Genomic DNA, 21,597 nt, shown 5'->3' on the forward strand with positions numbered 1-21,597 from the left:
ATCGGCGCGAGGCTGGGCTTGCGGGCGGGGCGGGGCGGCGCTGGCGGCGCGCGGCGGCGGTGTGGGCGGCGGGAGTCATGGCATCGCGACGAGCTCTGCACTTCGTTTTCAAAGTGGGAAACCGCTTCGAGACGGCGCGTTTCTATCGCGACGTCCTGGGAATGAAGGTGCTGGACGGGAAGCGGGCGAGGGGTGGGGATGGGGGCCCGGCTTAGGCTCCGGACTTGCCGTGGGCGCCGCGCAAAGCGGTGCGAACTGCCGATTTGGGGTTAGGAGGCCTTTGGCGGGGGAGGGGGCTGGCACACAAAATTCTTGCGCAAGTATTTGTTAAGCTTCTGCCGCTGGCGAGCTCGCAGCCTGGTCGGAGCGACGTGAGCAGACAAAAAGAGATCGCTCTTGCAACGAACGGGAACTCCGTCTCTTCCGAAAGGGGAGCCTTTCAGTGTAGGTACCTGAATAACAGGTTTTGCTCCTGACAGGGCTGGCTTGAGTGGTCCCTTCGGGCTCCGCAGCCTGTCTGCGTAAGTGCCCGGGTCCTCTCATCAGCCCACATCGAAGCGGGGGGTCGGAATCCATTCTCCTCCCGGGTACCCGATAGCAGCCTCTCTCCAGCCCTGAGAAGCGATTCTGCAACGGTTCTTGGGCTGGAAAACGTTAAGTGGACGTTCCCTGGGAGCTCCTGGTTAGCTGGAGGTAGGGAACACGCCAGCGAGGACCTCTTCAGAGGTGCAGGAGCGCTGGGCGGTGCCGAGGCCGTGCCGAAGAGGAGGGTTGCAGACAGCCTTCTGGGAATCCAACTGTCAGTTTTTAGATGTCTGCTCTGTTTTGGGGTGCAAGGCTGAGCTTTTGCAACAAGGTGCACGTGAGCCTGGTATCTGTCCTCATTTAGAGCTCATGATCTGGGGTAGGGTGGGGTGGCCATTGAGTTTGTACATAGAACAGAACTGAAAGCCCTAATTGCCTAAGTGATAGTAGAACACTACAGAGCTCTTTCTTGTTGTATTTTCTTCTTGATCATGGAGTTGTTGTGAGGTTTATGCGTGATTCTCTGTGTCGGATTTTGACTGATACGTGTTATGTGTTACTATTATAAAAATACAAAAGGACAGGTTTCCCAACCTGTGTCATCAGGAAATAATCAAATTGACCTCTAAAAATAGATAGGATTTCCAAGATCAAGGTTAGAGGGGGGAGAGCAGGCGTATAGCCAACAGTTAAGACGCCCCAGTTCCACATCAGAGTGCCTGGCTTCCATTTCCGACTCCCACCAATGCAGACCCTGGGAAGCAGCAGCGATGGCCCCAGCAACTGGGTTTTGGCTAACCACGTGGGAGACCTGGATTGAGTTCCTGGCTCTGGCCCTGGCTGTGGGCATTTGGGGAGTGAACCATTGGATTCTCTCTCTCTTTCTCTCTCTGCCTTTCAAAAAATAATAAGTTTTAAAGATTTGTAGAGATTTATTTAATTCATTTATTTGAAAGGTAGGAAGAGAAAGAGAGCAAGATCTTCCATCTGCTAGCTCACTCCCCAAATGGCTGCAACAGCCAGGGCTTGGCCAGGCCAAAGCCAAGAGCCAGGGACTCCACGAAGTCTCCTACATGGATCAGTGGCAGGGGCCCAAGAACTTGGGCCAACTTGCGTGGCCTTCCCAGGTACCTTGACAGGAAACCACATCAGAAGCAGAGTAGCCGGGACTCTGACCAGCACTTTGATAGGAAATTCCAGCATGTGCCACAATTCCAAACCCAAGTTTTTTAAAAAATGTAAGGGAGGTGTTACACTACACACACTGAATAAGCGATGTGAGGATAGGGTGTGTTTGGGAAACAGCAGTCGTGTCTGCCTTTAGCCAGGGCTGGGCTTGAGGAGCTGGGGTATCAGGGTTAGAGGCTGGGATTGCTTCTGATAGCAGCACCGAGCCGAGGAATTTGGACTTTATGCTGCTGGGAGGAGGGAGCTTGCTCAACACCCTCGCACAGGGCAGCGATGTGTCGAGAACGGTGCTGTAGGGACCTCGTCTCGTGCTGTGATTTGAGTCTTCAGGACAAGCGTTGAGAGTTTGACCTGGCGCAGAGCCTCCTGCACAGGCGCCTGCCGTGTCTGAGGTCAGTGGCAGCTGCTTTAGTGAGTTACACACTCGCCGCCACGGCATCCTGGAGGCCGAGGCCCAGATCGTCAGTGACCCAGCCTGCTCTGAGGCTGGGGCCGGACTTCCCCACTGCACAGCACGGCACTGCTTCCTAGCCTCAGTTGATGTCACGGCTTGCTGGGTAGCCTGGCCTTGGCTATCGGGCTGTGCTTCACCACCACTGCGTCCCAGGGACTGCATTGGAGGGAGGCTGGAGCGGGGAATCAAACCCAGGCACTCTGATGTAGAATGGGGGGTCGTAACCAATCGGCCAAGTAGCCCAGGAAGAGCATGAAGGTAATCTCCTCCCCTCTCCTTCCCTCCCCTCCCCTCTTTTTCTTCCTTTTCTTCTTCCTTCTTTCTCTTCTTCTTCTTGGACAAATAAAGCCTGCAAATGGTAGTACCTGTATTTCGACCTTTTGTCTGAGCTACACTCGCCGGGTGCAGTGGAAGTAAAGCTGTGTCGTTTGTCTGAACTCCCTTGGCAGGTTCTGCGGCACGAGGAGTTTGAAGAAGGCTGCAAAGCTTCCTGCAATGGGTATGCCCCCTGTGTCTGACAGTCTCCTTTGGGCTTTGATCCCCAGGAGAACAGGAGGCAGGAGTAAATTCAACAGGCAGTAAGTTAGCAAAGCCACTCAGGAGCACTGGGCAGTACCCTTCCTCTACAGTGTCACGGTGCTTCGGGTACCCCAAGCAATTCGCCAGCGCTCTGAATACCGCTGGGTATCCTACCCTGTAATTCAGTTCTGATTGCGTCCTCCTGGAGTCAGTGTCAGGTCCCACAGGTCAGGGGCTCAGTCCCATAAGACCACCCCCAGTTCGGAAGTCCAAGCCTCGGGTGTTTCTGATCGGCCAGCTGTAAACGGAATTCTCAAGAGCCCTCTTCGGATGCGATCATTTGCTGAAATGTCTCGCAGAATTCAGAACACTTTACTGTTGACCAGTTTGTTCTAAAGGATACAACTGAGAGACAGCCGATAGCGGAGACGCACAGAGCGAGGCATGGTGGGGGCACACCACTCTCCCTGCCCCTGCCGTGCCGGCCGCCCAGAAACTCGTTCAGCCTTGGTCAGGAGTTTTCGTACGGAGGAACAGAGCCGGGCCCTGCCTTGCCGAAGGGGAGTGAGGCTGGTCTTTCCACCGCTTCACTCACTGGCTCTTTCTGGTGACCAGCCCCGTCCTGAGGCTGTCCCGAGGCCGTCCCAGGGACTCAGGCTGAATCAGTTCCTTAGCATAAACTCAGGGGTTCTGTGAAGGTACTGACTGAGTAACGAAGACAGCCGTGGCACTCGGAGCTTCAAGGGTGACAGGAGCCAGGGACACAGACTAAATACATTTTATGTCCTACTGTGAACAAGTAAATGCAGGCTCTGGGTGAGCACTGCCTGACGATTACCTTGAAGCTTAGCAGCCATGGCAAGACGCACAGTTCCAAGGCCTGTAGGCCATTGCCTGCTTATTGAAGGACAGGCAAGGAAATAAACGAAGGTTCCCCGGGGAGCTGTCTGGGACTCTGCTTCCTGCTTTAAAGTAAAGGTAAATGGATCTTTCCCCCGGTCAGTGCCAGATAGGTGATTTTGGAGCTTGTCGGTGCGGCCCAGGAGCCTTCTCAGCACCGTCTGTGGGACCCGAGGGAGCGCCCACCTGTGTCCCAGAGAGTTCCTTGGGGGAAGCGGGAGGCAGATTTTACTTGCGGTCACTGGGCTTGTTTTCTTTGCCCCTTCTAGGCCTTACGATGGGAGATGGAGTAAAACCATGGTGGGATTTGGGCCTGAGGATGATCATTTTGTTGCAGAACTGACGTACAATTATGGCATTGGCAGCTACAAGCTTGGCAATGACTTCCTGGTGAGCAGTGTTTGGTTCCAGCTACTTTTTGGCCGGGGCAGATGGCTGGTTTTAATCTGAGGTCAGGTGGGGAAGGTGTGTGTGAGTGAGGAAGTGACATGGGAGCCCAGGTTTGAAGGAGGCAAGGGAGCTAGCCGTGGGGATCTCTGAGGGAGGAGTGTCCCGGGCAGGGGTGGGCAGTGTGGGCAGGGCCCTCACGCAGTGCCTGGCGTGCTCAGGATCCCGCCGTGAAGCCGTGCGGCCCGAGTGGGGTGGGCCGGGGAAGGGGTAGGAGGTGGCCTCACAGTGGGTCAGGCCTCTGCAGCCATTATGAGCTATCCCTGAGAGAAGCGAAAAACCATCAGGGGTTTTGAGCAGAGGAGAAGCAGAGTCCACCCGTTGTCTTGAGAATAGACCATGGGACGTGGTCTGTTTTATTTCTTTTTAAGCATTATTTTTATTTGAAAGGCAAAGTTAGAATGAGACAGAGAGGTTTTTTCGGTTTTTTTGTTTTTTGTGTGTGTGTTTTGTTGTTTTGTTTTTGTTTTTTTGACAGGCAGAGTGGACAGTGAGAGAGAGAGACAGAGAGAAAGGTCTTCCTTTGCCGTTGGTTCACCCTCCAATGGCCGCCGCTGCCGGCGCGCTGCGGCCAGCGCACCGCGCTGATCCGATGGCAGGAGCCAGGTACTTCTCCTGGTCTCCCATGGGGTGCAGGGCCCAAGTACTTGGGCCATCCTCCACTGCACTCCCGGGCCACAGCAGAGAGCTGGCCTGGAAGAGGGGCAACCAGGACAGAATCCGGCGCCCCGACCGGGACTAGAACCCGGTGTGCCGGCGCCGCAAGGCGGAGGATTAGCCTAGTTAGCTGCGGCGCCAGCCTTTCTTTTCTTTCTTTTTTTTTTTTTTTTTTTTTAAGATTTATTTGAAAAATCTACCAAGAGAGAAGGAGAGACAGAGAGACATCTTCCACCCACTGGTTCACTCCCCAAATGGCCACAATGGCCTGGGCTGGACCAGGCTGAAACCAGGAGTTGGAGTTTCACCTGGGTCTTCCATCTTTAATGGAAGGAGAGAGGGTACAGGGGCCCAAGCATGTGGGTTATCTTCCACTGCTTTCCCAGGCCCGTTAGCAGGGAGCTGGATCGGAAGTGGAGCATCCAGGACTCAAAGCTGCACCCACATGGGATGCTAATGTTGCAGGCAGCGGCTTCACCTGTTATACCACAATGCCAGCCCCACAGAAAGACAGAGGTCTTCCATCTGCTGGTTCGCTCCCCAGATGGCTGCCGTGGCAGGACCTGGGCCAGGAGTCTGAAACTCCATCTCCCAAGTGCGTGGTAGGGCCCAAGCACTCAGACCACCTTCTGTCTTCCTAGGTGCATTAGCTGGGAGCTAGATTGGAAGCTGAGCAGCTAGGACTCAAACTGGTGTTCTGATATGGGCTGCTGGTATTACAGGCAGTGGCTTAATCTGCTGCACTACAATGCCAGCCGCCTAAGGGGTGTGTTTTAGAAAATTTACTCTTAACTACAGAATGGTTGATGGCAGAACAAGACTGAAACAGAGCATCTGTTAAACGTAATCCAAGCTAGAAACGAAGCTGGCCTTATCAGAGGCATAAGTGTACATTATTGGATACTTTGATTAGACTCAAAGAATGCTTCGATAGTTTGTTTAAATTTTTTTACTTAAAATATGAAAGTAAAAACTAGTTACCTCATAGGTAGCTGGTAAACCAAAGTAAGTAAGAATGAGATTTTTCAGGATAGAGCTTTAAAATCAGAAGAGGTTGTCTGTGGTGTTAAACGGAGCACGCTTCCTACAGCGGACGGAGGTCTGTCCCTGTGGGAGAAAGCGTCCAGCACCCTCGGTGCAATCACTGGGAAGACACAGCAATGCCAGCGAAGCCTTGGGTGATTTGGCCCGAGGAGAGTGGGGTTTTGGCTCGCCGTCGTGCTGGATCAGAGATCCGTTGCAGTTATGTACGGGGCTGATGTTGTTTTCACAGGGTATCACACTGGCTTCCAGCCAGGCCGTCAGCAATGCCAAGAAGCTGGAGTGGCCGCTCACGGAAGTTGCCGAAGGCGTCTTTGAAACCGAGGCCCCAGGAGGATATAGATTCTACTTGCAGAAGCACAGTGCGCCTCAGGCAGGTAATTATCTTAGGACATAACGCCTCTGTCTAAAGGCGTCTTTGATGGAAAGGAGAGAGGATGCAAGATTTCTTTCCCTTGTGGAATCTTTATTCACATGACATGCTTTTCCCAAGCCAGTGCCTTCACTGTTCTCTTAGGAATTATGTTCTCTTGTTGGAACTTCAGGGTATGGGCACAGGCGTTTGACCCAGTGGTGCAGACTGATGTACCCCACATTGGAGGACCTGAGTTCAGTCCTTCCCTCTGCCTCCTGACTCCAGCTTCCTGCTAGTGCACACCCTTGGAGGCAGCGGTAATGGCTCACGTACTTGGGTCACTCCACCCACAAGGGAAACTGGATGGAGTCCCCAGCTCTCAGCTTTGGACCAGCCTAGCCCTAGCTGTTGCTGGCATTTGGAGAGTGAACCAGAGGATAGGAACTCTCTCTCTCTCTCTCCCTCCCTCCTAAATAAATAAGTAAATAATGTTTTTAAAGGAACAGGCATTGTGGTCCTGTAGGTTAAGCTGCTGCTTGGAACTCCCATATCCCCTGGCAGAGCGCTGATTCAAGTCCTGGCTGCTCTGCTTCTGATCCAGCTCCTTGCTGACGAATGCATCTGGGAAGCAGCAGATGATGGCTCAGCTGTTTGGGCCCAGCCTCCCCAACAGTGGAGAGACTTGGATTGAGTTCCAGCTCCTGGCTTCAGCCTGGCCCAGCCCCGGATGTTATGGGCATTTGGGGAGTGAACCAGCAGATAGAAGGTCTCTTCTCTTTCTGGGTCTTTCTGGCACTTTGCCTTTCAAATAAATAATTATGTAAAAAATTAAGAAAAAGAAAGACTTGAGTATATAACTGTAAGGGAGCTAGACTGCTGCTGTTCTCCTACTGGTAACCTATCTATTTAGGTTCTTTTAGCTGCAAATTACAGAAAATCCAGCTCAAGCTGTTTGAACCACAGGGATATTTTCTAGCTCAGAGGGTAGACACTATAGTAAGAAAGATGTCAGGGTTCATTGATTGAGCAGCTCAGCAATGCACCCAGAACCCAGCATTTTGCTTTGTCCACTCTGTTATCCTCCATCTGCTCCTCCTAGGACTAGTCCCCTCGTGCCAGCAGCGGTCGGTGCTGCGTGCTCCCACATTCACAACTGGTTCCTTGTTGCCCTTTTCTGAGAATTTCATTTTTAAGTTAATTTAAAAGACAGAGTGGCAGACAGAGATCTCCTGCCCACTGGTTCACTCCTGGGACTGGGGCAGGACAAAGACGGGGACTGAACTCCACCTGGACCTCCCACGTGGGTGCACACTGGCAGGAAGCCGAGGCAGAACTCTGCTTCAGAGCGCTGGCCCCTGGTGGGGAGGCAGTCATCCCAAGTGGCACCTAACCCCTGGGCCAACCTCCAGTCAGACTTGGTACCCGCCACTGGCGCAGGACGTAGAACTGTCCCTAGACCAGTTAGCCACCTCCTGGAGCCGGGTCAGTTCCCAGACTCCAGTGTTGGCCGGCAGGGAGGCAGGGATGGGACGGCCATGAGCAGCCCGCCACCGACAGCTGCTTGGGGCAGGAAGGAAACTTGGCAAGGCGTGTCTCGCACGTGGCAGGGACAGTCTCGCTGTGTGTATTTAATTTCTGCAAATTCAGCTATGTAGTCTGTGAATCAAAAACAAAAGCAAAACAAAGGTTGGGGTGGGGGAGTGCTGGGGATGGACCCAGGTGGTTCTGCTTCCCGTCTCCCTCTGGGCCTGCGATGGCAGCCGGATCATTTGTGTTTTCCCCCGCGTGTCTGCCCCGGGAGCCGAGTGCCCTCCTGCTGGCTCTGACGTTCATGTTCACTTGGACTTGTTTCTCATCCGGCACTCAGCAGAACACAGACCAGTTCCCAGCCTGGGAGGCGGAGTGGCCGAGTGGGACTTGCAGAGAGCTGGCGGTCCTGTACTTCCCCGGCAGCGGAAGGGATTTGTTGTTATTTTTGCTGCCAGTGATTGTTTTATGTACTGACCCTAACTCCTATAGCCAACTCCACTGTGTCTTCTTCTCCAGGCTTACGTGGTCTTTCAGTATCAATTGCACATCCCTAGCCTGAAAATCGGAAATCCAAACTGCTCTAGAATTTGAACCTTTTTAAGTGTCAGCACTCAGAAAGCATTTTGGTTTCAGATTTTCAGATCAGCAGTGCTTAACCAGTCAGGTCTATGCAAATGGTCTGAAATGAGAAGAACTCCAGAGTCTGAAACACCTCTGGGCCCAAGCGTTCCCACCTGCACGACCGTCCTGGCATGTTGCTGTAATGTGAAATGGCCGCACTTTTCAGGCCTTAGCTTCTGGTCGGTGATGTAGTGGACTCTGTTAGCCCCGCTGGCCTCTGTCCCCTGGAATCACTCCCTGCTATGTGGTTCTACCCGCCTGTTCCCATTCCTGTCCCTGCATCCCTCCAGGCTCCAGTTCCACTGGGATTTGTTGATTTTGAAATGGGGGGAGGGTTGGGGGGGTGACACTGTGGCGTAGAAGATAAAGCTACTTCCTGCAATGCTGGCATTCCATATGGGTGCCGGTTCAAGTCCTGCTGCTCCACTTCTGATCCAGCTCTCTGCCGTGGCTTAGAAAGCAGTAGAAGATGTTCCAAGTGCTTGGGCCCCTGCACTTGCATGGGAGGCCCAGAGGAGGCTTCTGGCTCCTGGCTTCAGATCGGTACAGCTCCAGCCGTTGTGGCCAATTGGGGAGTGAACCAGTAGATGGAAGACCTCTCTCTTTCTCTCTCTCTCTCTCTGCCTCTCCTTCTCTCTGTGTAACTCTGACTTTCAAATAAATAAATAAATCTTTAAACAAACAAACAAACAAAGATATGAGTGGGAAAACTGAATTCCAGTCTCAGCCAGGGACACTGTGAGGAGCACCTTGCCTTGGTCATGGTGCTGCTGTCCTAGCAAACAGGATTAAGGCAGAGAAAACCCGAGAAACATATTTTGAATTTTTCATAGTCAGATGTAGACGTGGAACAGCTCCTTAGAAAGTCTCTGTGCAGTACAAAAGTTTGCAGTGATGTCAGGTGTTCTAATTTGTATTCTTTGTACAAAATAAAATTATTTTCTTAGATGAGCAGAAGCAAAAGGCAGAAAAAAGAAAACAGTACCTTTAAATTCAGACATGACTGCAGTTAGTAGTTTTGTTTATCTCCCTAATCTTTTACTCAAATGTATGGAGAGAACGGTCTGTCTCTTCACATTCCACTGTAGGAATTGCATGGTGCTACAGCGCTGGTGTTGGCTGGCTGTGCTGTGCCAGTGCTGTTCCCAGCAGCTCTGTGAGGACTGTCTGGCGACGAAAGCCCTTCTTACATCCATAGTTACATTTTGAGTTGCTGAGAATGGACGTTTTTAAGGCTTTTGATGCATTCTGTCAAATTATTGCCCAGGAATGCACTAACTCACACGTGCGTGATAATTGTGAGTTTTACCCCTGCGCTAACTTGTTTTTAAATGTTAGAATTTATGTTGTCAAAGCAAGCAGTGTGCTCAGGCTGTTTGAACAAGTCAGCAATGTGCTGACTTTGAAAACAATTTGCCCCTTAGATAACAAAATATTTTATATGCTTTCCAGTGTCTTTGGTTTTATGTCTTTTCATACGTTCGTTGACCATTCTAATCCCTTCCTTTATGGATTACTGTTTTGTGCCTTTTGCCTATTTTTCTTTGATGTTTGTCTTTTTCCTGTTAATGTTTAAAGGTGATTTAAAATTTTTTGTTACAAAAAGTAACAATATTTCAAATTTTTCTCCTGCTTTGTTTAATTTTTTAAAAGATTTATTTATTTATTTGAAAGTCGTAGTTACACAGAGAGAGAAAGAGAGGCAGAGAGAGAGAGAGGTCTTCCATCCACTGGTTCACTCTCCAGTTGGCTGCAATGGCCAGAGCTGCACCGAGCTGAAGCTAGGAGCCAGGAGCTTCTTCCAGGTCTCCCACGTGGGCGCAGGGGTCCAAAGAGTTGGACCATCTTCTGCTTTCCCAGGCACATTAGCAGGGAACTGGATCAGAAGTGGAGCAGCTGGGACTTGAGCCGGTGCCCATATGGGATGCCGGCCTCTAAGGTGGTGCCTTAACCTGCTGCTCCACAGTGCTGGCCCTGGTTTCATTCTTTAACCTATCAGAAATATGTTTTGCGAGTTAGTTCAAACCTGTAGCTTTTCCCCACCAAATGATGTACTAGTTATCATAGTGCCATTTATTGAATAATGAGCCCTTCCGTCCTAAACTGTGAACCACATCTCTGTTTCCACTTGGGCCAGTTTTGCCCTTCGACTCTGTGGCACTGAACTCACCTACTTAAGCCTGCCGTTTCTTCCCCTGCAGATTCTGTAGTGAAAGTAACTCTAGCCGTGTCTGATCTTCAGACGTCCTTGAACTACTGGTCTAATCTACTGGGAATGAAAATTTACGAAAAGGATGAAGAGAAGCAGAGGGCCTTGCTGGGCTATGCAGATAACCAGGTGAGCAATCTTGGGGAGAAATGACAAACCTCTTACTTTGGACTTGGCTTATGAATGAGGTTAACATGAAGATTGCTCCCATAGTTTCTTCATAGTGATTCAATATTTATACAAACAGAGAAAGGAAATTAGTGATAACCTCACCACACAGATAGCTTTTCAGAAGTGGAATTGCTTAGTCAGAAGAGATGTAGACAAGATTTAATTTAATTTTTTTTTTTTGAGACAGAGAAAGAACTGGCGTCTGCTTGTTCATTCCCTAAATGCCCGCAGTGACGGGGGCTGAAACTGGGAGCCAGGAACTCAATCCAGGTTTCCCACATGGGTGGCAGGAACCCAATTACTTGAGCTTTTGCTTACCTGCTTTTCCCAAGTCCACGTTATCAGGAAGCTGGATCATTAGTGGAACTGGGTATCAGAGCCCGGGACTCCTGTTGGGACCTGAGCATTGAGCCTCTTAACCACTGGGCCCCTATCTGCTCTTTTTCTAGATAACTTAGCATTTGAGTACTGTTTAGTCCTTGTACTTTGCTCCAGCAATCCTCCTAGGATGAACTTGCACACACAAAAGAGCAAGTACAAGGTTATCTGTCACAGCTTTGTAACACTGAAAGATAAGAACCCCAGGGGCCTGTGGCTTACAGGAATGTCTATAATTTGCATTCAGTCATAGAATAGATTACTATGTAGCTGTGAAAAACACTGGGGCAAGTCTTTATGTACTGATAACATTAAGTAAAGAAAAACAAGGAACAGAATACTTCGTGAATTGTGCTACCATATGAGTATAAGAAAAAGATGCATGTGTGCACTTAGCAGGGCCTTTGGGGTGGGGGAGAAGGGAGACCTAGCTTTACTTTATCCCTTTAGTACCATTTGAAGTTTCTACCATATGTGCATATAACTGTTTCCAAAATCAACCCACTTCAACTCTTTTTCAGTGTAAGCTGGAGCTACAGGGCATCAAGGGTACAGTTGATCATGCAGCAGCTTTTGGAAGAATTGCCTTTTCTTGCCCCAAAAAAGAGGTAATATTTGATAGCAGATCTTGGGCTTACGCTTTGTGACTGGCTCTTTCAACCCTGCCACGAAGCCTGGCCTTCCCCTCTTTTTTTTTTTGGAAAGATTTTATTTATTTATTTAAGAGGTAGAGTTGCAGACAGAGAAAGGTTGAGACAGAGAGAGGTCTTCCATCCGGTGGTTCACTCCCCAAATGGCTGCAATGGCTGGAGCCAAGCCCATCCAAAGCCAGGAGCTTCTTTCAGGGCTCCCCACATGGGTGCAGGGGCCCAAACATTTGGGCCATCTTCCGCTGCTTTCCCAGGCCATAGCAGAGAGCTGGATCAGAAGAGGAGCAGCCAGGACTCAAACTGGCGCTCACATGCAATGCTGGCACTGTAGGCGGAGGCTTAGCCCACTATGCCACAGCACTGACTCCGGCCTTCCCTTCTTTAGGCTCACTGTGATAGTGGCTTTGGTATCAAGTTCAACAGTTGGTTCAAGAACCCCTGTGGTGCTTTGTTTCTTTCTAATTGACGTGCTGCTACTCTACAGCTAATGAGGACCACGCCATCAAAGTAGTGCGTGACTCCTTGCTCACTGTGCCTTTTTGTTGTCCTCAAGTTGCCCGACTTAGAAGACTTGATGAGAAGGGAGAACCAGAAGATTCTGACTCCCCTGGTGAGTCTGGATACTCCAGGAAAAGCAACCGTGCACGTGGTCATTCTGGCCGACCCTGTGAGTATTACTTAGGAAAGTGACAGCTGTGCCAGTGCTTTCCCCAGCAACGTCTTTCTGACAAACTGCTCTCCTCTTTACTGTTGCAGGATGGACATGAAATTTGCTTTGTCGGGGATGAAGCATTTCGAGAACTTTCTAAGGTGGATCCGGAAGGAAGCAAGTTGTTGGATGACGTGAGTCTCATTAGGCCTCGGTGGGGACAGCACTACGTGGGTACGGGAAGGGCCAGAGAACCGTGTCCTTTTGTAGTGGGAGCTGTGTCTTCATTGCTGCTTCCATGTCATCTCTGGGCTCAGCATTTGTGCTTCCCACGGCCTCAGGCTGCTCTGGGGAACCACTGCTCCTGTTTGTATCATTATTCTGCTCACTGCATGGAAAAGCCTGGAAACCAAGCCTTCACCCTGCCTTTGCTCTTCCGGTGACCTCTCCTCCGTCCTCCCACGCCCATCTCTGCCCGCCTGGTGAAGTGTTCTTGCCCGCATCCTAGTAAGCCCCAGCAGCTCCTTCTAGTTATCTTCTATCCTTGCTCCAGATTTCTTCACAGCTAGATTTGTTTATTTAAAAGGCAGAGACAGAGCTCTCTGATCCTCTGGGTCACTGCCCAAATGCCCGCAACATCTGGGGCTGAGGCAGACTGAAGCCAAGAGTCTGGGACTCAGTCCGGGTCTCCCATGTCGGGGGGCAGGAATCCAACTGTCTGAGCCGCGCCGCTGCCTCCCAGGGTGCAGAAGAGCAGGGAGCTAGAGTCAGGAGCAGAGCCAGGGCTGGAAGCCAGGCCCTCTGATGTGGCCCTTAACCACGGTGCCACACGTCTGCTCCAGGTTTCTTCTTAAACAGTGTGTCTATGCAGTCCCTACTTCCCACCTCCCGTTTACACTTCGCTCTGCATTCTACACGGCTTTCATCACTCAGCTACGTGCTCTTGTTCACTCATCACTGGCCGCCCAGCAGCCATTGTGTTATCAGGCACTCCAGGCAGCGATCCTTTCTGTATCCCAGCCCCTAGTGCAGGGCGGGGAACGTCTGGCCTGCGAAATCATCTGGGCTGGCCCTGCCAAGGCAACCGCAGGTGGGGCTCGAAATTCAGTAAATGCATTGCAGTCTAATTAAGTTGATAATGAAGTTGATAAATTCAGTTGATAAATAAGTCTAATTAAGTTGATAATTTTGTCTGGCCTGCAGTTGCTGGTTCCTTGGCAATAAAAAGGTTCCCCACCTCCTACCTAGCACATACCTGGCAAGTGATAGATACTCTGTGTTCTGTTGAATGATTAAAGGAATGAATCAGTCTACCCTAGTTTTATCACTTAATATCTACATGACTGGCCGTAAGCAATTAAACTCTAAACTTCAGCCTCTTTATCTGAAACTTTGAGGCAGTGAGAGTGTCCACCCTATAGGATTGTTGTGTAGTTTACAGAAAGCCTGCCAGACTGCTGACATAATAGCAGAAACTCAATTAGTGTTAATTAAAACAGGAAACATCTAGAAAATACAGCCTTTATAAATGTCATCATGAAGGGAAAGAGAAACCAAGCAGCCTGTCAGTTGGCAAATCTGCTCTGCTCTCCTCCTCGCCCTTGCACACCACTGCCGGCCGATGGCCCCCTCCTGTGAGCCCCCTTCGTGCCTCTGCTCGCTTCTCCAGTGCCGGGCACCCCTTCCTGGGTCGTTTCCCAGGGCAGTTTTTACCCACAGTCCCCCCTTGGCTGTCTGCCTCTTTTTTTTTTTTTTTTTTTTTTTTTTAAGATTTTATTTGTTTATCTGAGATGCAGAGTTACAGACAGAGAGAGGGAGAGGCAGAGAGAAAGGTCTTCCATCCATCCGCTGGTTCACTCCCCAGATGGCTGTAACTGCTGGAGCTGAAGCCAGGAGCCGGGAGCTTCTTCCAGCTCTCCCACGTGGATGCAGGGGCCGAAGCTCTTGAGCCATCTTCCTCTGCTTTCCCAGGCCATAGCAGAGAGCTGGATCAGAGTGGAGCGGCTGGGACACGAACTGGCGCCCATATGGGATGCCTGCACTGCAGATGGAGGCTTAGCCTACTGCACCACAGCCCTTGGCTGTCTCTTATTCTACATTCTACTCTGAAGGGAGGTCACCTACTACTCTGGTTACCTCTGCTGTGAACTTCCACCATCAGCCGTTCTCTGACTTGCTCACTTCCAGTTCCTGAATCCTCTCTGAGCCCCAGATGAGTATTTGTTGTTGATGACGAGATACCTTTCTGCAGAACGTGGTGTGTTTTGTCATAGAACCACTGCTCAAAACTCAGTGCACACCATTGTCCTCCCTGCAGCGAGTTCCCTCCTGGCCATTTTCAGCTGGTTTGTGCCCTCACCTCCCAGAGGCAGTACTGTTCGGAGTCCTGCCACTGTGGGTTGGTTTTGTTTGCTCTTGGACTTCATACAAACAGTCATTCAGTAGGTTCTTGTTTGTGCCTGGCTCCAGCAGAACATTGCTGAGATTCTTTGATGTAATCGCATATTTTGTAGTTTGTTCTCTTTTATTGTTCAATGTTACTTAATTTTATGAACATAAAAATGTGTTCACCCATTCCTCTGAGGTGGGACACTGGGGTTGTTTCCATATTTTTATATGTTATAAGGAAGAGAGCTGTGGATATTCTTGCTTGAACCTTCTTCTAGATATCTCTTTTGTTTCTCCTGGGCATATATCTAGGAGTCAAATTGCTTATTCTTTTTTTTTTTTTTTTCAAAGATTGATTTATTGTATTCAAAAGGCAGAGCTACAGAGAGAGGGAGAGACAGAGAGAGAGAGAGAGAGATCTCTGTCCACTGCTTCACTCCCCAAATGGCCACCATGGCCGGAGCTGGGCCAGACCAAAACCAGGAGCCAGGAGCCTGCCCCGGGTTTCCCAAGTGGGTGCAGGGGCTCAAGCACTCAGGCCAGTCGACACTGCTCTCCCAGGCAGATGCCGGCTCTGCAGGCGCTCACTTCACTGCCACACCACAGCGCTGGCCCAGGTTGCTTTTTCTGCATAAGAAGATGCTGAATGGCACAGGGAGCTACTGAAGATGGTAGCAGGGCAGGTCCTGGTGCTGGATGGCCAAGGCCATCTCTTACACACCTGATGGCCATTGTGGCCATGCAGCTACTACTGGGCCAGAAGGTACTGATCATATCCTGCATTCCGTGCAGTTTCTACAGAAACAAGTTAAAGTGACAGGGCTTCCTCCAAAGACAAATGAACACCAACCCATCCCATGCCCCTGCCACTGCTGGGCCTACAGCCACTGCATGCTGCCCTTCGGGCCGAGCGAGGCCAGCCTGTCCTGGAGCACGTCTGGGTGTCCGATGGGATGTCGCCTTCCTCTGACAAGAAACCAGGTGGCGGGTCCCCTGGCCTTCAGGGTTGCACACCTGAAGCCCATAAGAAAGTTTGCCTACCTGGGGTAGGAGAAGGCCAAGATCTATTGCCAAAAGAAAGAAACAGGACATGAGGCTACAAGGCTGTGAAACAGGCCAGAAAGAATGTGGAGAAGGAAATTCAGGTTCACAGAAGTCCTCATGACCCATGACTCCTGACCTGAGCCCAGAAGAGACTTTATTCCTCATAAAAAGAAAGTTCCCGGTGTCCAAAGTCATCTGGGCATTCACTGTATGTGTATGAGGGTTTCCATTCCTCCGCTTCATCGCCAACATTCAGTATTTTGCTGATTTTTTTTCAGCCATTCTAGCACATGTTCAAATGGTTCCCCAATGTGATTTTTTTTTTTTTTTTTTTTTTGGACAGGCAGAGTCAGACAGTGAGAGACAGAGAGAAAGGTCTTCCTTTTTCCGTTGGTTCATCCCCTAAGTGACCGCTACCGTCAGTGCGTTGCAGCCAGCACACTGCGCTGATCCAAAGCCAGGAGCCGAAGCCAGGTGCTTCCTCCTGGTCTCCCATGCTGGTGCAGGGCCCAAGGACCTGGGCCATCCTCCACTGCCTTCCTGGGCCACAGCAGAGAGCTGGACTGGAAGAGGGGCAACCAGGACAGAATCTGGCGCCCCAACCGGGACTAGAACCCAGGGTGCCGGCGCCGCAGGCAGAGGATTAGCCTAGTGAGCCACGGCACTGGCCTCCCCAATGTGATTTTAATTTGTCCTGTCCTGTTTAAAAGCTGTGGAACACCTATTCATAGGTTATTTATGTTTTGTGAATTATATGTTCAAACCCTTTGTACATGTTTTCCCATGACAGGTTTTGTTGTTGTTGTTTTTTTTTTTTTTTTTTTTTTTTGACAGGCAGAGTGGACAGTGAGAGAGAGAGAGAGAGAGAGAGAAAGGTCTTCCTTTGCCGTTGGTTCACCCTCCAATGGCCGCCGCTGCAGCCGGCGCACCGCGCTGATCCGATGGCAGGAGCCAGGATCCAGGTGCTTTTCCTGGTCTCCCATGGGGTGCAGGGCCCAAGCACCTGGGCCATCCTCCACTGCACTCCCTGGCCATAGCAGAGAGCTGGCCTGGAAGAGGGGCAACCGGGACAGAATCCGGCGCCCCGACCGGGACTAGAACCCGCTGTGCCGGCGCTGCAAGGTGGAGGATTAGCCTATTGAGCCACGGCGCCGGCCGACAGGTTTTTTTTTAAAAAGATTTATTTATTTATTTATTTGAAAGGCGGAGTTACAGAGAGGCAGAGGCTGAGAGAGAGAGAGAGAGAGAGAGAGGTCTTCCATCTGCTGGTTCACTCCCTAGATGGCTGCAATGGCTGGAGTAATGCCGATCCAAAGCCAGGAGCTCCTTCTGGTTATCCCATGAGGATCCAGGAACTGAAGCACTTGGGCCATCTTCTACTGCTTTCCCAGGACATAGCAGAGAGCTGGAGTATCTGGGACTTGAACTAGTGCCCATATGGGATGCCGGCACTGTAGGCGACAACCTTACCTGCTACGCCACAGCGGTGGCCCTGACAGGTTTTGGTTTTTTTAATATTTCATGATTAAAGATTCCAGTATACCCAGAGAGAGCACAACAAATCCCTGTGTGATGCCATCTGTCAATCATTTCCTCCCACCAACCCCACCCCAAATTTTCTTCTGGTTTTGGACTGGGAAGTACTAAGGCAAATCCCAGATGTCATATCATGTTACTCTTAAATTCTTAAGTACTTCTGGGTCTCCCACGTGGGTGCAGGGCCACAGGCCCTTGGGCCATCTTCTACTGCTTTCTCAGGCCATTAGCAGGGAGCTGGATTGAAAGTAGAGCAGCCAGGTCTTGAACTGGTATCCATATGGGATGCTGGTGCTGCAGGCGACAGCTTTTACCCAGTACATTATGGTGCCAGCCCCAATAAATAAGTCTTAAAAAATAAAAAGTATCTTAAATGCTAAAAACAACAACAAAACTGTCTTGGAGGATTCTAGCTTGGACAAGTGGACTCCCAGACACAAGGTGCTGTCCAGGGTAGAGAGGAGAGCCTTGCCTGGCACCCAGTGCCTGTTGATAGTCACAGGAGAGTGGCTTAGCCCTTCTCAGCTTTCCTGCGGGTAGCGTTTATTTCCTAAACAGAAATCAAAGTGGGAAAAGTGCCTCATCTTCCACTAGGTACAGCATCCCAGAAATGCTCCAGTCTGCTGGCAGAGGGCCAGCCCTTCCCTGCACTGACTTCCCTGAGGACCCTGCTGGCCTGTCAGTTCTCTGAGCTTTTCACTTGAACCAAGTAGAACATCTCATCTCCACCCAAAGGGTTTCTCCTTCTCCCTTCTTCTTCAGCTTATCCCTCAAAACTCAGATGCTGGGGCTGGTGTCATAGCGTAGCTGGTAAAGCCATCTGGGAGCTGGTTTGAGACCCAGCCGCCCCACTTCCCATCCTGCTCTGCTGTGGCCTGGGAAAGCAGCAGCAGATGGCCCAAGAGCTTGGACCCCTGCACCCATGTGGGAGACCCGAAAGAAGCTCCTGACTTTCAGCCTGGCCCAGACCCAGTTGTTGTGGCCATTTGGGGAGTGAACCAATGGAAGCCTGGCCCAGACCCAGTTGGTGTGGCCATTTGGGGAGTGAACCAATGGATGGAAGATCTTTCTCTCTTTCTCTCTCTCTCTCTCTTCCTTTCTGTGTAACTCTGACTTTCAAATAAATAAATTAAAAAAATTTAAAAAAATTGCAACTACAAAAAAAAACCTCAGATGCTTTCTTGGGTTCCCCAAACCAGTTAGGTGCTCGTTTCCTTCACTTTTTATGGCTCCTAAAGGAACTTATGCATATTTATGAGATTTTTAATTTTTTTTTTGACAGAGTGGATAGTGAGAGAGAGAGAGAGAAAGGTCTTCCTTTTGCCGTTGGTTCACCCTCCAATGGCCGCTGTGGCCGGCGCACCTCGCTGATCCGAAGCCAGAAGCCAGGTGCTTCTCCTGGTCTCCCACGGGGTGCAGGGCCCAATCACTTGGGCCATCCTCCACTGCCCTCCCGGGCCACAGCAGAGAGCTGGCCTGGAAGGGGGGCAACCGGGACAGAATCTGGCGCCCCAACAGGGACTAGAACCCGGTGTGCCGGCGCCACAGGCGGAGGATTAGCTTAGTGAGCCATTGGAGGGTGAACCAATGGCAAAAGGAAGACCTTTCTCTCTGTCTCTCTCTCACTGTCCACTCTGCCTGTCAAAAAAAAAAAAAAAAAAAAAAGACTACATTTAGTTAGATGGAGAGAAAAATGTCCCCTGATTTTCAGCCACAGTCATTATCCTGCAACTTGGGTGAGGAAGAGGAGTATTTCACACTCTCTCCTGTTCATCGGTTGCTCCTTTTTTTTGGGTCTGCGCCTGCCTCACTCATGTCTCATAGAAGTTGCCTTGAGACACGTGTGTGTCCCTGCGTGCAGAATAGCAGTTTCCACATGCGAGCCCTCAGCTGCTCCGTGCACCGCTCAGGGCCTCGGCCTCTGCTGCCTGGCGCCAGTGTAGCACCTCAGAACCGCCACTGCTTCAAAAGGTGACTTCCATACTTGCTTCCTGACTGACTGAATGAACACTTTTCTTATGTGACAGCTAAGGTTTTGAAGACAGCACCTTGAATGCAGAGGTGCACAGCTCACCAGACGGAACTGGCCTTGGTCAATCAGGCTTTTCAGGGCCTTAGCAAGAGGCAATGATGCTGGGATTGCTCGCTGAAGCATCCAGCTGCTTTTTTTTAAAGTTCTTTTTATTTTTTAATTTATTGTTAAAGGTTTATTTATTTATTTGAGAGGCAGAGTTAGAGTCAGAGGCAGAGAGAGAGGTCTTCCATCCGCCGGTTCACTCCCCAGATGGCTGCAATGGCTGCAGCTGGGCCAGTCCGAAGCCGGGAGCTTCTTCCGGGTCTCCCAGGAGGGTGCTTAGGCCATCCTCCACTGCTTTCCCAGGCACATTTGCAGGGAACTGGGTCAGAAGTGGAGCAGCGGGTACTTGAACCTGCACCCATATAGGATGTGGCACTGCAGGCGGCAGCTTTACCCACTACGCCACAGCGCCAGCCCCCCAGCTGCTTTGCACCCAGTGAAAAGCTTAGTGAAGCCCAGTATCAGGCCGAGTCTCACAAGCACGTCAAGATTCCTGAGAGCCCATCATCCATCCAGATGCTAGGAGTGACAGCACTTTCTCTTCTGCCAAAGAGCCCACATCCTGGTGTGCATGGTGCCTGCTCTGTAAGGCCTTGACTGCAGGGTGTGTCTCCCCACGCAATTGCCCAGTCCTGTCACAGACTGCTCCACTCCTCCAGCTGTGTTAAATCCTTGAGTTCTGATAGCGCAGTGAGATGTAACAGGGGCTGTGTCTTTTGCTTTTCAGACTTAGAATAAGCAAATATTCCATTTGTTTCTGTAGGCGATGGCGGCGGATAAAAGTGATGAGTGGTTTGCTAAGCAGAAGAAACCAAAGGCTTCGGGTTAATGGAAGACATCGTGTGACGCAAGTGCCGTGGTTCCTGGCCAGCACCCAAGAGGCGCTGGGCAGGCGGGGGCCTTGGTGATGAAGATAGAGGTGGATTTTAATCTTTCAGAGCTACGGCGCATTTTAGTAATGAAATTCAATGACTAGTCCATGCAGAGGAGAAACTCTTCACCGGAATGGCATGTTCTACGTGTAACTGTGCGAGAGGTGTGACAGTCACTTTCCAACCTGGGGCAGCCGCGTGGGACGCTACCCTTGGTTGGGGGTGGAGGGAATTTTGATGAGCTGTGAGTCACGCAGGTGTTACAAGCACAACTGCTCAGAGAAATCCAAGTCAGTTGCTCGTTATGGTCGGACTGGAGTTCCTGATGACGGAAAGCTGCTCTTGTCTTGATCTGGCAGATCTTGACATTGAAGATTGTTCTAGAGGAGCTTTGTTCCTTGTTTCAAAAGAATTGCTTGGCACCCCCATCTCACTTGCTCTGACATTTTGGGCAGCCAGAGGAAACAGCAGCAGGGATTTCATGTGTTGGGTGGCTCTGTGCCATGCTCTTCATATAATTTTTTTAATCCTCCCAAGATAGAACATCATATTAGATTTCTTAAAATTTCTTAAGTGATTTCTTCAGCCTGAAAAAAAATTCTTTTATAGTTTTCTGTTTAGTTTCAAGGGACAAATTGGCTTTAATCACTGGAACAGAACCAAAAAGTCACTATAAACAGAATTGTATTGGGTGTGTTATTAAAGTTTTTTGAAAATTGGCTTCCAAAATCAAACTGTTAGACCAGTCTGAGTCTCGCAGTTGAAAGTGCTAGCCAGGCGCAGACTGTAGAGAGGGAGAAGGGAACGGATAGACCTGGAGGATACCGGTTGCAAAATAGTGTGTATGACGTGACCCCGAGTCCCGGCCTGTTCTCGCGTGTGCGGGAGGCGTGCCGCCGTGGCGGGCAGTCAGCCTGCCTCCTCACAGACCATCTTCCCTTCCCTGGAGCACCCCACACTTTTCATTGACCCTGAGTTGCCTTTCTTGAGAAGCAGTCATGAGTTTCACAGCAAACTAAGTTATATTTGCTCCTCCCCCGGGGAATCAGTTCTTACTTCTTTCTATACATGGGGAAATTAGTATACAAGCTTCATATAATCAGATAAGGTTCTGTGTCTTTAGACAATGGCTTGTTAATTTTCTAAGTGTAAGTAATAAATGACTAACACATCTATGTACCTTAGAGTTTAATATATCAAAATGCCTTAAATTTACAACCGTGCATAACTGAAGTTAATGCTGTTTACCCACCTGCAATGTGTTGGCTTTATGATGTGCCTTGAGCTTAAATAGAGATTTAGAATGGGCACGTTGCAGGAGTTGTGGTTTTTCAAGCCCCCGCAGACCTGACTTTCCTGAGAAAATGGAGAATACCACTTAGTGCT

At 50.2% G+C, this 21,597-nt stretch overlaps 1 protein-coding gene across 3 annotated transcripts; it reads left to right on the forward strand.

Annotated features, from left to right (window-relative positions):
- Positions 1–11: 11 nt before the first annotated feature.
- GLOD4 (glyoxalase domain containing 4) lies at positions 12–21,386 on the forward strand. Of its 3 annotated transcripts, none has more exons than XM_017348915.3 (9): positions 12–167; positions 2,617–2,745; positions 3,856–3,976; positions 5,964–6,108; positions 10,439–10,575; positions 11,517–11,603; positions 12,199–12,312; positions 12,402–12,488; positions 20,103–21,386. In XM_017348915.3, exons 2-9 carry the CDS (start codon positions 2,663–2,665, stop codon positions 20,166–20,168), a joined length of 840 nt encoding a protein of 279 aa, XP_017204404.1. In that variant the 5' UTR covers positions 12–167; positions 2,617–2,662; the 3' UTR covers positions 20,169–21,386. The 3 variants fall into 3 exon arrangements, with proteins under 3 accessions (XP_017204404.1, XP_051680532.1, XP_017204403.1); XM_051824572.2 differs by having other exon boundaries at positions 2,617–2,666; XM_017348914.3 differs by lacking the exon at positions 12–167 and adding an exon at positions 288–444 and having other exon boundaries at positions 2,617–2,666.
- The last annotated feature ends 211 nt before the right edge of the window (positions 21,387–21,597 follow it).

This window comes from Oryctolagus cuniculus, chromosome 17 (assembly GCF_964237555.1).
Source record: "Oryctolagus cuniculus chromosome 17, mOryCun1.1, whole genome shotgun sequence".
Taxonomy (NCBI): domain Eukaryota; kingdom Metazoa; phylum Chordata; class Mammalia; order Lagomorpha; family Leporidae; genus Oryctolagus; species Oryctolagus cuniculus.